Raw genomic sequence first — 16,747 nt, forward strand, 5'->3', positions numbered from 1 at the left:
GTACACCGCAAGCGGGACATGAGATTACATAAGTGTAAAGGGGCTAAAAAGGGTCCAATGTAGATAGCCTAAAGTGAGGATACACAAGGTAGGGGGTAGGGCAAGGTTTAGTCAACCAAAGTCATGTTAAGTAAGACTATGGGGTATGGGGCGGGGTTGGGGCGTGAGTTGGAGAGAAACGACCAAGTCACCACCCCGGGTTGGCTTGGGTTTGGACGTGGCCCCTTGGGCGGGAGTTTAAGGTCGGGCGTGGGGCATGCTAGTGATTCTATATGGCCGGCTCTTACTGGCTTGTTGGCTAGGGCATAGCGATCCTATGTGGCTTGGCAACGCCAGCCCAGCCACGCCTACCATACCCCTATGAACTTGGGTTTGTGTATTATGATAATCCACGTGTCAACCCATGCCCCAAACCCCCGCCCCACCATACCCCACGGTCTAATAGCCTAAGGTGAGGTTACACAAGATAAAACAAGTTTACGTAAAACAAGGCTAAGATAGGTAGCCTGAGGTGCTTATCCTTAGTCATAAACGTACTTGTGTCATTATATATAAATAATAAAATGATTTTAACTCGTTTGTTAGAATCTTTTAAAGCAACTCAAGATTATTGTTGACGATTTCTCTCATGTGTTCTTTTTTAATTTGATCTTTGTTAGACATTTGGCCTTCACTCTTTATAATATATGTCTCCTTAAGAGCATCCAACGTTGCCGTTCTTGGCTATCCATGGCTAACGTGACGGTTGACGGGAGCCGATGTGCATAAGAGACCGGAGAAAGGGAGAAATAAATTTATGGAGGTGAATACCTATTGTTAACTAGTAGGACGATTCAGTTTTCAAAACATTGTCTAATACAAACACCTTTAACAACATGTATCAAAATAAGGGACACAATTTCCAACTCATCTTAAAATTAGACAAAACCAATATGAGCATGTTTTGGGTTAGCCACTTTAACATGTATGTTTTAATAAACCATCTTTTTCATATCAACTTAAAAGGAAATTGGTTGACCAATCGATCCATATTTAAAATGATACATCTAACACATGATTGGGTGATTGACACCCTACTAGTCTCCTTAACAAAATAGGGCAATAAAAACATGTTCACATGCTCATGACTTTATAGCCTAGTGATATTTTAGGGGTGGGATAAGGCTTTAGGACCAATAAGTCCTGGGTTCGATTCCTACAAGAGGGTTTTTCCCATATTTATCGGGTTTCCTCCTGAATTGGTGTATAAGCATTATGCCTAGTAGAGATGGATATGATCGGGTGATTCCACTGGTAACACGATGATACTCCAGTGATCCGTCAGTAATCCAAATTTGCCGTTAAAAAAGAAAAACATGTTCACATCCTTAAAAAACCAAGGGTTGAACCTTCAACTTAAAAATGACAAGATAAACAACATAAAACAACTCAAAACAAGTGAATCACAAAACCCATTCACCACCACCAACCAGAAACACAAACCACCATGTCTCTCCTCTTCTCCCACAACCCATCACTCCTCTTCTCCTCCCCCACCACCATCACCACCACAACCACCAGTAGCACCACCACAATCCCCATCTTCCACCGCAAACCAATCAAACCCACATCCATCCGATTCTCCTCAAACAAGCCCCCATCTTCCCCAGGATGGAACCCATCCGATCAAACCCTCAACGACGACGAAGAATCCGACGGCTCACAACCCATCACCATCACAGACGAGTGGGGGGAGAAATCTGAGCCGGTAAACGAACAATTGACTAAATTATCAACCTCAGATCCTCCACAAGAAATAGATGAGTGGGGAACGGGTGGTGAAAAGGTACAGTTAGAAAGTGGAAATGGAAGTCCGGTGGTTGAAGAAAGTGGTAAGATTGATGAGCTGAAGAGGTGTTTGGTGGACAGTGTGTATGGGACTGGTCTTGGGTTTAATGCTTCGGTTGAGGAGCGGGCGGAGATTATGGAGTTGGTGACTCGGTTAGAGGCGGTTAACCCGACACCAGCTCCTACTGAAGCTTTGGAGCTTCTTGAGGGTAACTGGGTTCTGCTGTAAGTACACTAGATACTTCAATATTAGTTAGATTGTGCATTAGTTGTTACTTGAAGATCAGTTTATTAAAACTGTTGGGTTTGGTTTGGGTTGGGCTGAATTTATGAACAAGTCGGTTGGATTAGATTAGATTAATTCATAAGTCAGATGGATTAGGATAAAGATTTAGACAAGTTGGTTAGGAATGATAATTAGAGTAGGATTAGGTTGGTTGAGTTATAAGTTTTTAGTCTTATAAATACCGGCCGGAGTTATGGGAAGATTATTGTAATGCGGTTTTGTTTTGAGTTAATGAAGGTTTTCAGGATTGATTTATGATCTAAACCTGCGTTTTATTTGTTTGTATTCTTTGGTTCGGGTTTACCAATTCTTAACAACCATATGTTAGCAGTAATTTACAGTTATCATTATGAGTACTTTTCTATGGTTGTTTGCACTAATTCTTTTAGCTTCATTTTATACGGTAAAAAATAGGTTTTTGGACCCGGGGGTGTGAGTGAGAGCCGTTTCTTTACCCTTGGGATAGAGGTAAGGTTTTAGTAATGGCTCTCCTTGGACTCTATAACCAACTGGGGTAGCCCAGTTGGCCACCGACACCCACCTCTTCCCAGAGGTACTGGGTTCGAGTCTTGGGAGTGGCATATGTCGCCCAGGGTAAGAACTCGGCATGGGGAAGTCACCGCGGAGCTAGCTTGGTCGGGTAGCGACTCCCGGAGTGAGATCACTCCGGCGGTTGGGAGGACCGTGCACTATCCCCCCCCCCCCCCCCCCCCTCCTCCTTGGACTCTATGCATATGCTTCATGAAAAAAGTTCATCCTTTAGCCCAATATCTCATCCAATGATGACATGAAGTGGATATCTTGTGGAAAGAATCAATGTTAATTTTGTGATGAAGTGGAAAATAAGTAATATTGTAATGAAATTTTGATAGCTTATGTACTAACGATGGTTTTTAAATCTTTCAGGTACACTGCATTTTCTGAATTATTACCACTTCTTGCAGTTGGCACAACTCCATTGTTGAAGGTTGACAAAATTTGTCAAGAAATATTTACGAGCAGCCTTACGATTGATAATTCCATTACATTTTCCAGCCCTTTTGCTACTTTCACATCCACTGCATCTGCAGACTTTGAAGTGCGAAGCCCGTCAAGAATACAGGTACCCGTTTTTTTTTGTCAAAATGACGTATTTACCTATAGTCATCATCTCTCATCGTTGTTTTTTGGTCCACAAGACTTATAATACGTCGTGAGCTTTTCAGGTTCAGTTTAAGGAAGGGAGTTTTCAGCCTCCAAAGATAAAGTCAAACGTAAGCCTTCCTGAGAATGTTGACATTTTTGGTCAAAATGTCAATTTGTCACCATTGCAGCAAACTCTCAACCCTTTGCAAGAGGCTGTGGCTAATCTAGCTGGTGTTATTTCGGGCCAGTCTCCTCTTAAGATTTCCATTCCGGGTGAACGGTCAAAGTCTTGGCTGCTTATTACATACCTTGATAAGGATTTGAGGATATCAAGAGGTGACGGTGGCCTTTTTGTTCTTGCTAAAGAAGGAAGCCCTCTTTTGGATCAATGATCAGGTATTCAAATATAAACCTAATTCCTGGAAAGATGTAAACTTTGACTTTTTAAGGTCAAAATGTTGATAATTTTGTTGAACACACCTGCAATTTTCGACATGAAATTGCATTGGTTTTGTTATCCTGTTGTGAGTGGTTACAGAAAATTGAATCCATCCTCAATATGTTGTTTATTTTGGGCAGATCGTTAATTCGTTATATGCGGAATCGGTTCAGAAGTGTTGAATGAATCTAAGGGGATTGGCAAGCTTAAAGATTCATATATTTATTGGATAGAGATGAAAACATGTAATGGAAGGCTAATAGATATGATTATGAAGGACGTTCATGTGTATATTACTTACTATTGATGATGATTCTAAGATCTTTTACCACCTTTCTATGCAGTGTTTGAGCTTTCTTAATATAAAGGGAAGTATGCATTTTATGATGAAAATAAAGTTTGAGATATTTATTTCACACTGATCGTTATTTGTCCTTTTAACTTTACATCAACTTATACCGTGTGTCTTTTGTCTTTAGAAATTACAGCGAGTTTCCTTTATTTGAAACTTTTGCACACCACATGTCTTTTACACTAAATTTCATCCATTTTTTTGGTAAGACCAATCATGTGCCCCTTACATGAGGAGTGAAACTGTCATTTTATCATTTTTATGTAAATTACATGTATTGTCCTTAAAAAAACATCACAGGTTAATATATACAGTCCATTCAATCGTCTCCTTATCTTCTCACACACGACCAGCTGATTTTAAGCCCTAAAATGACGTGTTTTTTTATCAAAACTGCAATAAGGTAGTCCTCTTATCTTATTTAAAAATAGTTTTTTTTTTTTTTTTTTTTTTTTTTAAATACTCGAACTACCACTATCCAGGTGGATACACAAGGTATAATTTTTTTCATTTGAAAACAAATGGTCAATCTCAATGTGGAAGTGAATACAAGGGACCATTTTGTGATTTGAAAAGATGGTGTGGTGGATTCATTCAATCAGTGGGGTTTTCTGTCTCCGTGTCAACTCAATTGACTTGTGGTTTTGAGTCTTTTAACATAGTATACGTGGCCTCATTGCATTGGTAAGGGAGTCTTAGCCGCTTCTATAACTCTTTTTATTTTTCGAACACGTGCACACCTTCACTCCACTGGGGGGCTCTTTTTTTTTGAACAGCAGAAGAAAAATATATTAACTATGAACCGACTAAAAAGCCGGGACAAAATTTACATCACTTGGAGAGGGTTTTTAAGCCACTCGTCCCATCCCAACTTAACTTTTTTTTTGTATCTACTCCTAAACCACAAAAAAGAGTAATTAACAATTAAATCAAATATAGTTTCTCAGGTCGGGTCAAAAATTATTTTATTCCAGAATCTCTAAAGCACCCACCAAGTAGAGAAACACATTGCCTCGATTAACTCCTTTTTCTTCCTAGAAATCTGAAGAGAAGTAATATGATCAATCACCACCTTTGGCCGGTAGGAAATAGATAAGGAAATATCAAGCGATTTAAAAACTGATCTCCACGCTTTGCATGCAATGTGACAATCACCTAGGATATGCTCCAACTCCTCCACATAGTCTGAGCACCAAGGACACAGAATCGAAGGAATACAGTGGCGGATCCAGTAATTTTTTTCACCAGCCGTAGATTCTTACTAATTTTTTCCAAATCATACAAGGTTTCTACTAATTTTTTCCATTTTTTACCAAACCGAGGGGTTCCTGTGAATCCCCAAAATACCTCTGGATCTGCCCCTGAAGGAATATCCAACCCCTTACGGCTGAGATTAAGGTTGTAAACGAACCGAACGAACACGAACAAGGCCATGTTCGTGTTCGTTCGTTAAGGAAATTAACATGTTCGCGAACTGTTCACGAACACATACCGAACATAAGTTTATGTTCATGTTCGTTCGTTAAGGAAATTCAGTTGTTCACGAACAGTTCGTGAACACGGGTCTCGAACACATACGAACACTTAACTTAAAAATAAAATAAAAATAAAAATATGGGGTTATCCTTAAACATTGGATATAAGTAGTTAAATACAACCATCAAATGATAAATCAAAACACAAGAAGTCTAATACACCACCAAACGATTAATCAACTTTAACTAACTTAGACATAATTATCCCCAAAAATCTCTTACCATGTCCAAATTTTTGCTAACTTAGAAAAAATAGGTTTTAAGTTTTCAATATGTTTAGATAAAATGTTTATTATTTATTATTTTTTTAATATAATCAAACGAACACGGACGAACGTAACCGAACATATTACCGAACGTTCACGAACACAGTCGAACGAACGAGACCTATGTTCGTGTTCGTTCGCTAAGCTAACCGAACGAATTTTTTTGTTCGTGTTCGTTCGTTAAGCTAATCGAACGAACATAAACGAACTTCCCGCCGAACGGTTCACGAACTGTTCGCTAAACGTTCGGTTCGTTTACAGCCCTAGCTGAGATTGATTCTAGTAGGAGGGCGATCCAATAGAACGCGCCAGACCATAATATTAACTTTCCTTGGCACATACTTATTCCATCTCGTCAATAAGTAAGAATTTGGCAAGAGCGCAAAATCGATATCCCGACGAATAGATTTAACCAGAAACTCATCATTCCCATCAAAATCCCAAATCCAAGAATCGATTCTATCAAATAGAGAAAAACCTTGTAGGATTTGATCCAGATCCTCCATTTGAGCTTGCTCACATCCACCTCTTAGAGCCCTACGCCACTCCCAAGACCATAATGAACCATCAAATCTATTAGCAATAGAGTAACTTTTATTTATCTCCAAACTGACGTGTGGAATCTAGAAGCAAGAGAAAAATCTCTGTTGGTGCATACGTCTGTCGACTTCGTCTTGTATCGAGTCTTGTATTAGATTAGATAAATCAGGGTACATTATACGAGAAAAATGTCAAAATGTGTTTGGAGGCTATTTCGCACTAAATGACTTTGTCATTTCGTATGAAATGAACCTGGTCATTTCGCATGTGCTGTTTCGTGCGAAATACCCTGCCTATATATAGCTGATGTGCCATTTCATTTGTAACTTTCCGGTTTCAGTGCTGAACTGCTGCCGAAGTGTCTACTCGCTGTAAAACTTTGTCAAATCAATCAAATAGACAATTGAGGTGAATATCTAGTTGTTTCGAACTCGATATGTTAGTTTCCGCCTCTCGTATTGAGAAGAACACCTCTGAACGACTCGTTTCGGTCGTGAAAACGATCCTACAAGTGGTATCAGAGCTCAGGAGGAGGAGTTCTTACCGAATTCAGCTTGATTTCATCAAATTTTCTGTCTTCTACACCTTCTTTTCAAAATTAAATAAGATTTAACGGTTAAAATGGATTGAATTTCTCACATTATAAGCGAATTACTGTTTTAACAAAGCCTTGAAAGAATTGGACCAAAATTCGAACTAAAACCTGATCAATTTGACAAAAATATGGCCGAAATGATGACATCAGCAGTATTTCGCACGGAATAGATCTTTGATTTCGAACGAAATCACATTTGTGACTCATTTCGCTTGAAATTGCAGTTCATTTCGCACAAAATCAGTATTTCGTGTGAAAATTGATTGATTCCGCAGGAAATCACCATTTCGTGTAAATTATTTCGTACGAAATCAGTATTTCGTACCAAAGAATTCTCATTTCGTGTGAAAATCATTTCATTTCGAGCGAAATCAGTATTTCGTTTGAGCATTGAGTTGATTTCGTACGAAATCAACATTTCGCTTGGTTATTTCGCACGAAATCAGTCATTTCGTGTGAAAGTTTTGTTTTCGTGTGAATCATTTCGTTTGAAGTCATTGTGCAGGTCATTTCGCACCAGAGGTTCATTTCGCTTGAAGGATCATAGTGTGTGAAAGTTGTTTTCGTTTGAAAGTGTCTGATTTGAAAAACTTGTTATAAAATCATGGAAGAGGAATTCTCTACCGCATTTGCTACAGCCCCGACTACTCCTGCTGCCATTGCTCAAAGCATGAATATGGAAAATGAGACTGGAACTTTGCAAAAACCCTCGAAGTTAATGGGCATTGAGGAGTATTATGGTTGGAAAGATCGATTCGAAAACTGGGTTCAAGCTAATCATTTGAGATCTTAGGAATGTATCGAGAAAAAGTATGTTAAACCGCGTACAGATTTGGGAGTTATTAAAGCTATTTCTGAGTTGATTGACAAAGAACGAGACATGTACAAAGCAGAAAAGATGATGATCAGTTTACTCCAGCAAGCGGTGAAAGAAGACATCTTTATTTTGCTTCAACACGATAATACTTCACGTTCGATTTGGGAAGCACTTCGAATTAAGTTTGAGGGAAGTGAGAAGATGATTAGGAGTAAAAAGGCATTGCTAAAGAAATAATTTGACTTGTTTTCGAGTTTGCCGGGTGAATCTTCAAATAAGTTGATTGAAAGATATTGTCACTTAGTGCGATCTATGTCTTTGTTAGAAATTGTCAAAGATCAAGAAGAATGGGTCGATAAGTTAGCTGATGCTTTACCTCAGAAAGAATGGGGTACATACTTGATGATTTTGAAGAACACTGGAGAATATGACAAACTGACAATTTCTCAGTTCATTGAAAAGATTGAAGGACAAGATCTGGAGCAGCAAAAGATTGCTAGAATGAACAGTCCGAGTGGTCAACAAGACATCAAAATGTATTACAAAGGAAGTGTTCAGGATGTTGAAGCTACTCCGAAAGTCCAAACTGCTTTCAGTGCAAAAAACTCATCTGGATCAGTCAATCAAAGTCCAAATAGTACCATTGGATTTTCTTCATATCCGGGTGTTAATCCAAAGGTTTCTACGTCAAGTCATCAGTTTCAAAGTTCAAACAACAGTAATGGTGATGTTTTAAACTGCAACATCGCGTTGCATCTTTAGAATGGTCAAAATTTCTCTGAAGAGGTCGCAAAAGGTCACATGTCATTACTTGCTACAGTGTTAGAATCTTATGAGGGATTGGTTGCAGGAAGGATCGGAAATCCTATGCTGACAAAAGAGGATTACGATCAGATCGATGCTGAAGAGATGGAGCTTATGGACATTAAATGGTGTTTAGCTAGTGTGTTGAGAAGAGCTGAAAAGTTTAAAATGATTACAGGAAGAGATGATTTTAGGGATGCTAATGTTTCTACTTTGGGTTTTGATAAATCTAAAGTTACTTGTTTTTGATGCAGGAAGAAAGGACATTTTAAGAGAGAATGTAAAAATCAAGAAGTAAGTGGAGCAAAGAATCCTTTTGTTGGTAATAATTATTATCAGAAAGCTATATATCAACAAGTTTCTCATCAACCGTATCAACAAAAAGAACCACAAACTGCACATGCTAAAATGATCGAAGAAGCAAATAAGAAAGCTTATTTTGGTATAGTTGATCAAGATGATGAAAAAGTGGCAGAATGTTTTAGTTGGGACAAATACATTCCACCTGATTCAAAAGTGGTAGCTCTCACTGCACAAATCATTCAAGAGTCAGATTTGATGAAGGAATGGATGAAAGGAATTGCTGGTGATGAGAAGAATCAAGATGGAGATTTTGTTTCTTCAGACGATTCTTCAGAAAATACTCAAGTCTTCGATCAATCATTATCTGATGACAGTGATGATGAGGAAGAAGTTCAAATAAATATTGGAAAATCTTCATTATCTCCTGAAAGTTTTTAATTTTATTTTGCAGATCGATTGGAGAAGCTGAATGAGAGACGAGCAGCAAAAAAACAGAAAAAGATGAAATGTGAGAATGTTGCTGAGACAAAGAAAAATGAAAAGTGTGAAGAAGTTAAAGTCGCAGAGAAGATAGTTGAAGTTGGAAAAGTTATTGAAGTAGAAAAGATTGTTGAAGTCATCAAACCATGTTTAAAGTGTTCAGAATCTTGCAAGCAATGTGAAAAAAGGATGAGAAGTTGAATGAGCAAGATAAGATGAAAGAAAAATTATTGTTCGATCTCAATTATGTGAAAGAATCGTATGATGTGTTGAATAGAATAGTGAATGGTTTACAAAAGACAAACTCTGAAAGAGAAGACGCATTAACGGTGATGAATGCAGTAATGATGACGAAGCAAAAGGCTATCAATTACTACATTGAAGAATGTGCAAAGCTGAAGCAAGAGTTGGAGACAGAAAAGATTGAGAATGAAAGAATTAGACGATTACTGCAAAGTTATTCTAGTTCTGATTATTTGATTGACAGAATTTATCCAACTGTTGCAGGTTTAGAAGCCTTTCAAGATGAGAAGCCGAAAGAGAAGGATACTGGTAAGAAACAAAGTGTCAGTTATAACAAGTGTCCGCCTCCAATCTGGGAAGGTTATTCTCCCAGAAAACCGAATGAGGAGCAGGTAAAAAAGGCAGTCAATATAAAATTGAAGTCTGAAACAACTGATGAATTACCAGAAAACATTGACGTCACGTTCACATCGTCTGACACTGATCATGAGTCTGTGTTAATAAAGAAAGTGGTCGATCAAGTGTTGGATAAAGATGAGGAGTCGGAGTCAAAGTCAGAGTCAGAATGTTCAGGATCATCATCAGTTGAAAGTCCAAAGTCGTCAGTCAAACGAGTTTACAATAAAGAATTTTTGTTACCAAAATCTAATTTGAAGGACGAGCCAATCAGAGTGGCATACACTTTGAATGATTCAGACAAATTATATTTTAATGAGGAATTTCCAATAAGAAGTGTTCAAATTGAAAAGATTAAAAAGGTTTTCAAATTAACAGAAATTAATATTTCTGAAATAAAAGATGTAAATCTTAATGAAAAACCTAAAAAATACACTTCAAGAGTCCAACAAAGACTAAACAAGAAAAAGGGTTACAGTTCTGGTTCTGGTTTTCAAAAGAAACCAAACCATTACGGTAATTTCAAAAAGAAAGGTTTGGGTTTTGATGCAGAAAATTATAAAAAGGGAAAATTACCAGACTAGCCGCTTGACCAGCCATTTTACGAAAATAGCCATTTGACCGGGCTTAATGGACCTTCCCATCGAAGTGAACTCCCATTTTTATGCACCTTCAATCCAGCCACAAACAAGCGGACACGTGTCCCTCTTACCTGACCAGGCTTTATGCACCTTCAATGTCAGCCGAGCCGCTACAGGTACAAGCCGAGCCGCTTTGCCCCATTCCAAGCCGCTACACCCTGGATCTAAGCCTCTTCAGCATGCCACCTACCCCCAAGCCTTTACATTTGAATTTATGAGCTTTCAACCCATGCCCAAGCCGCTACACCCTGGATCTAAGCCGCTTCAGCATGCCACCTACCCCCAAGCCGTTTCATTTGAATTTATGGGCTTTCAACACATGCCCAAGCCTTTACATGTGTTTTTTATGTATAATTTCGTAAGTATATATAACATCTGGATTTTGCACACATGTGTTTTTTGTCTTCTCGTTATCTTTGTTTGAATACATACTTTGGTCACGTTTAGTTTAATTTTTTTTTCTTTTTTTTCGAACAATTACTTTAAAAAAATATGCACACATCCATAAGACTATATATATTTCGAAACAAATAAAAAAATATTTATTTTCAAACCTATGAATATTAATTTTAACTTACGAACAAGACATTACATTTTTATAAAAAAATAATAGTTTTACATCTTGTGCAGGTTATATTATAAAAAAAGTGAGTTTTTTTTTATAATTTTAACCTATGAATAAAAAAATAATAGTTTTTTTATAATTTTAATAAAATGTATATCAAGACATTCAGGAAAAAAAACTAAAAAATATCGTTTATATAATTTTTTAAATAACTAATCATGATATATATCGGTAATTTTATATCGGAAATTTATATATATTTTTATTGGTAATTTATGTATATTTTTTAAAATATTATCTAACTTACATATAAATGTACAGGTTATATTAAAAGTCACCGAACTTATTTGTTGTCTACCATTTTTTGAACCTTTGCATATACACTAACATAACTTATACATATATAGCAATCAAATTGATTTGTTCACATATTTCTTTATTTCGATAAGAGATGAATTAGAAACAATAAACATTATACTTATATCAATATTACACAAAACGGTCTTATAAATCCTAAAAATATTACAATATTAAATAATTTTGATACCTGCAAATTAATAAAAAGATAAGTAATTTTGAGTAATGTTTATTTGGCCTGAAAACAATAAAAAAATATGGCTAGAAAAAGAAACACTGTCCACATCAATATTTAAAAACGATATTTCTTAGTTAAAAGATATAAGCTAGTATGTGTATAAATTTTTTTATATTTTTCTTAGACGGCCTTCATAAAAAAATGGAGAAAAGAGTATTTTGATATTTTTTTTTGATGTATTTTGATATTTTTTTGATGTTTTTTGAAATTTAAAAAAAAATACTACTGAAGCGGCTCGGCTTGTACTTGTAGCGGCTCGGCTTGTACTTGTAGCGGCTCGGCTTGTACTTGTAGCGGCTCGGCTTGTACTTGTGGGGCAGGGGGCGAAGCGGCTCGGCTTGTACCTGTAGCGGCTCGGCTGACATTGAAGGTGCATAAAGCCTGGTCAGGTAAGAGGGACACGTGTCCGCTTGTTTGTGGCTGGATTGAAGGTGCATAAAAATGGGAGTTCACTTCGATGGGAAGGTCCATTAAGCCCGGTCAAATGGCTATTTTCGTAAAATGGCTGGTCAAGCGGCTAGTCTGGTAATTTTCCCTTATAAAAATATGAAAAATGTTAAACCAAAAACTAAATTTGTTTCAGGATCAAGTTCTGAAGAATAAGCAAAAAAACTCATTCTGGAAGCAATCGAACAAAGAATTCCTTGCGAAAAGGCAAGAGGGAATGAAGAATGGAGCTTGTCAGAGGAAGGAAACAAGAACCTGTTATCGTTGTCAAGAAGTTGGTCACATTGCCTGGAATTGTCCAATGGCAACCAAAATCAAACAGGAAGTTGTTTCTAAACTGAAAGAAAAAGTTGTTGATAAAATCGAGCCACAAACTGAAAAGTTCAAAGTTTTCAAAAACTTAACATATGAAGTTGCTGAATGTTCGAAAAGATTTTACAAAAGAAGTGTGAATCTTAACAATCAAACATGGGTTGTTAAGAAATCTGATGTGAAATCTGGCGATGAATCTGATTCCACAAAATTAGAGGAGCCACAATTTGTTTCAAAAGAAGAAAACTCAGTTTCTCCAATGGATGATGTGAACTTTCCACCATTGAGAACTGAAAATTTTAAACAGAAAGTGGGAAAAGTTGAGATCTCGAATCAATTCTATTCTGAGAAAAAGAATTTGATGTCGAGAAAGCGTTCAATGGGAAAGTAAAACACATTTTTGAAAAAAATGGTTAATGGTAAGGCAAAAGGGGTAAAAGATTTTTATGAAGAGAAAAGAAATGTTGGAACCCCAAGTGAAGTTGAGAAGGTCACACCTAAAGCTGGTCAGGCTTGGGTGTCTGTATTCTTTACTTAAAAATCTTGACTTGCCGGAGCTCCCAAGTTGGTAATCATGGAGCAGGAATCGACATCTTTCTTGAGAATTTCACTTTTGTGATATTTCGAAGTTTAAAAAGATTAACCAGGGACATTAAGTTATACTTGATTCATCTTTCCTACAAGTGGTTGTGTTGATAAAAATCTAAAATTGTTAAATTTTTCCAAGAGGTTGAAGAGAACAAAGTGATGAGTAATCCCCTAACCTACTAGTGGTTTGTGAAAATCAACAAAACTTATTTTTCGGAAAAACCATTTTGATTAAAACAAACTTAAGTGTTTTAAAATCATAATGGGAAAATAGTTTGTTGTAAGGGGGAGTTCTGATTGTTTATGCCAAGTGAATGGCGATTTGAAGCAATTCACAACAGTTGTCACTTTCTTGTACAGTTTGTTTTCAAATTTTTCCTGGAAAATCAAAATTGAAACATATTTTGATTTTAGGGGGAGTAAAATTTAGAAATTTCGAAAATTTGAAAAATCCAAAAAACATGATAAAATTCAAAAAGTCAAAAACATTAAAAATTCAAAAATGAGTTTCGTTGTGAAAAGAGGAAATGATAGTACATCAGTGGACTATCACAGCACGCTAAAGAATTGTAAAGTCAAAGATGTGATAAACGATCTCACTGCGGATATGCCAGTAGGTTTTTACACATTTAGTAGATTGTTGTCGAGATATAAACCTAATTCAAAATCTTACTTATCTCGTGGGGAACATCTCTCGGATATATGGGTAACCCCCGAAATCTTGTTTGAAGGGCTTTTTATTTCTGACATACTAGGTCTTTGTGCGTGGTGATATCTGGGGTATTATACCAGGACTTCTGATTTTGTGGGAACAATAGCCTAGTCCTCGTATAATACTTTGCATAGCTTTAATCATAAAGCCAGCCCTCAGCATAAAAAATGATGAAACATTGCAAAATTCTAATCATGTGCTGTTGAAGAAAAGAACTCCAAACGGGACACACCTAAAGACGAGCTGTCATCTCTTTGTACAAACGGAAGTTCTAGCCTGAGCTCTCACGGTCTCGCATTTACCCGTTTACAGATATCATTAGTATACACTCACCTGTAAGACTGAATATAGAAGTCTGGATACAGGAGTATATTCTGAGGTGGGACACGCGAATAAGTTTAAGTGACTTAAAACACTAAATTCGTATCTCAAAACAGTTGAACTTTGTGTGAAAATTTAAGTGGATCACTATACTAGCAATCTAAGTGAATTATTTAGAACTGAAAATGTTTAAAGCTTAACGGTGTTAGTGATTTGTCTCAAAACTGATATGATCCTCTTACACAAACTCACAAAAATATTGTTTGTAAATATTTCTTTATTGCATTGTATTTCTTTACAATCAAAAATCCAAAAAGATTTTAGTGTGTTCTCGCATAAAGTTTTGAAAATTCAAAAAGAGTTTATTTCATCTTATTTTCGATAATTGATGTTGAAAAGTTGATTTTCAAAATTCCATGTGCTGAACATGATGAACATCAAGTGAGGGGGAGTCTATTTGAAAATGAAAAAAAATGTTATTTTTACAAGTGGTTCATCAGAGATTAAAATTGTAAAATCATTTCTTGGTTGATTAATATCTGCAAGTGGTATATAAATTTGTCAAATTTTAAATTTGTGAAATTTATTGTGAGGTAGAGATTTGTGCAGGTCTTCATGTTGAAACTTGAGCAGAAGGTGAGCCAGGTTTTGATCCCGGAACAATTTAAGGGGGAGTCTGCTAGTAGATCAACATCCATGGGGGAGGTTATCTGTTGGTGCTGATATAAAGAGAAGAGAGAGATTGAGGATCCTTTACACTGTCAGATACTTTGGTAGAAAGCAGAAAGACTGATAAAGACTGAAGATTGTGAAGACTCGACACCGAAGACTTCATCAACATCCGGGGGGAGTCTGTTGGTGCATACGTCTGTCGACTTCGTCTTGTATCGAGTCTTGTATTAGATTAGATAGATCAGGGCACATTATACGAGAAAAATGTCAAAATGTGTTTGGAGGCTATTTCGCACGAAATAGACCAGAGTCTATTTCGCACGAAATGATTAAGCCATTTCGCACGAAATGAACCTGGTCATTTCGCATGTGCTGTTTCGTGCGAAATACCCTGCCTATATTTAGCTGATGTGCCATTTCATTTGTAACTTTCCGGTTTCAGTGCTGAACTGCTGCCGATGTGACTACTCGCTGTAAAACTTTGTCAAATCAATCAAATAGACAATTGAGGTGAATATCTAGTTGTTTCGAACTCGATACGTTAGTTTCCGCCTCTCGTATTGAGAAGAACACCTCTGAACGACTCGTTTCGGTCGTGAAAACGATCTACAATCTCTCAACCAAGAATCAAGCCAAAACCGAGTATTATACCATTCCCAACTTTTCTTCTGATAGATGAAAAAGGGATAATACATTTTTCATTTAGAGAAAAAATGGATTTGACAATCTGGTTCCACAGTCCCATCCCCTTAGGCATAACCGAGAAATCAAAAGACAATCCATTAATACCATGAATAACGTTAATAATTTTAACCCAAAGGGCATCTGGATTATTAACTAATCTCCATCTCCACCTATATATAAGGGCAAGGTTAAGGGCATCCAAACTTCCAATACCCAAGCCCCCTCTCTCTTTACTGGCCAAGACTTGTTTCCAGTTCACCCAAGCTATTTTTCTGGCCTCATTATCTCCACCCCAAAAAAATTGGAGCGAATTGATCCTAGAATCCTATGGATTTTAGCCGGCATCCGGAAAAGAGAGAAATAATACGTACCAACCGAGCCTAGAACCGAAGCAATAAGAGTAGAACGGCCACCTATAGATAGCAAATTCCCTTTCCATTTAGAGAGCCTCCGTTGGAATTTCTGAATGATACAATCCCAATTTTTCAAACGAGACATATTAGAACCAACAGGACTACCAAGATAGCAAAAAGGGAAACATCCCGGTTTACAACCCGATAACTTCGCAAGTCTACCCACCTCCAAGCTTTCCAAGATAGCTATTGGGTTTCGGCCCAATTTACCAAAACCCACCAAACAAAATTATTTTACTATAAAGTTTACTAATCAGTTACATTATAATAGCCCACACGTTTAACATATGAAACACGGAGGCTGAGTTGGCTCACTCTATGGACGAGTCGGGACATGCATTGATGGCGAACGAGTTGACGGGGATGATCAAGGAGGCGGATACTGACGGTCAGTGGCGAAGCTTGAGATTTCCGACCCGGGAGCGGAAGTCACCGGAACTAAAAATTTCTATAGAACCGGGGGTCGAAAACGTATATACCCAAAAATTTCTATACGAAACTACATACTCTCCACTACTGAGCGAAAAGTTCGGAGGGTTGTCCGCACCCTCCCGCCCCTTAAAAGCTTCGCCCATGCTGATGGTGATGTGTTGGTCTACTTTCGCGAGTTCTCTCAGGAATTAAAAATAGTTTTTGTCGCTTTATCTACTGCAGATATGGAATGGGATATTATAAGGGGGAAGGGACAATCAAAGGTTAAAATGTACCCAATATTCATGTCAAATTTGTTAAAATGTACCCGGTAGTCATAAACACACTGACGGCGCTTTACCCTTCACATAAACTTTT

The 16,747-nt window shown here is 37.2% G+C and overlaps 1 protein-coding gene across 1 annotated transcript; it reads left to right on the forward strand.

Annotated features, from left to right (window-relative positions):
* Nucleotides 1–1,357: 1,357 nt before the first annotated feature.
* Nucleotides 1,358–4,093, forward strand: LOC110864991 (plastoglobulin-1, chloroplastic). The gene is made up of 4 exons (XM_022114166.2): nt 1,358–2,052; nt 3,020–3,215; nt 3,319–3,634; nt 3,818–4,093. Exons 1-3 carry the CDS (start codon nt 1,487–1,489, stop codon nt 3,628–3,630), a joined length of 1,074 nt encoding a protein of 357 aa, XP_021969858.1. The 5' UTR covers nt 1,358–1,486; the 3' UTR covers nt 3,631–3,634; nt 3,818–4,093.
* The last annotated feature ends 12,654 nt before the right edge of the window (nt 4,094–16,747 follow it).

The sequence above is a fragment of the Helianthus annuus genome, chromosome 6 (genome assembly GCF_002127325.2).
Source record: "Helianthus annuus cultivar XRQ/B chromosome 6, HanXRQr2.0-SUNRISE, whole genome shotgun sequence".
Lineage (NCBI taxonomy): Eukaryota > Viridiplantae > Streptophyta > Magnoliopsida > Asterales > Asteraceae > Helianthus > Helianthus annuus.

Bases quoted from the DNA above. Each gene is read 5' to 3' on its own strand.
- LOC110864991 (XM_022114166.2), top strand. From the start codon at position 1,487: ATGTCTCTCCTCTTCTCCCACAACCCATCACTCCTCTTCTCCTCCCCC. The intron at 2,053-3,019 runs GTAAGTACACTA...TAAATCTTTCAG, and splicing joins GAGGGTAACTGGGTTCTGCT to GTACACTGCATTTTCTGAAT. The intron at 3,216-3,318 runs GTACCCGTTTTT...TGAGCTTTTCAG, and splicing joins GAAGCCCGTCAAGAATACAG to GTTCAGTTTAAGGAAGGGAG.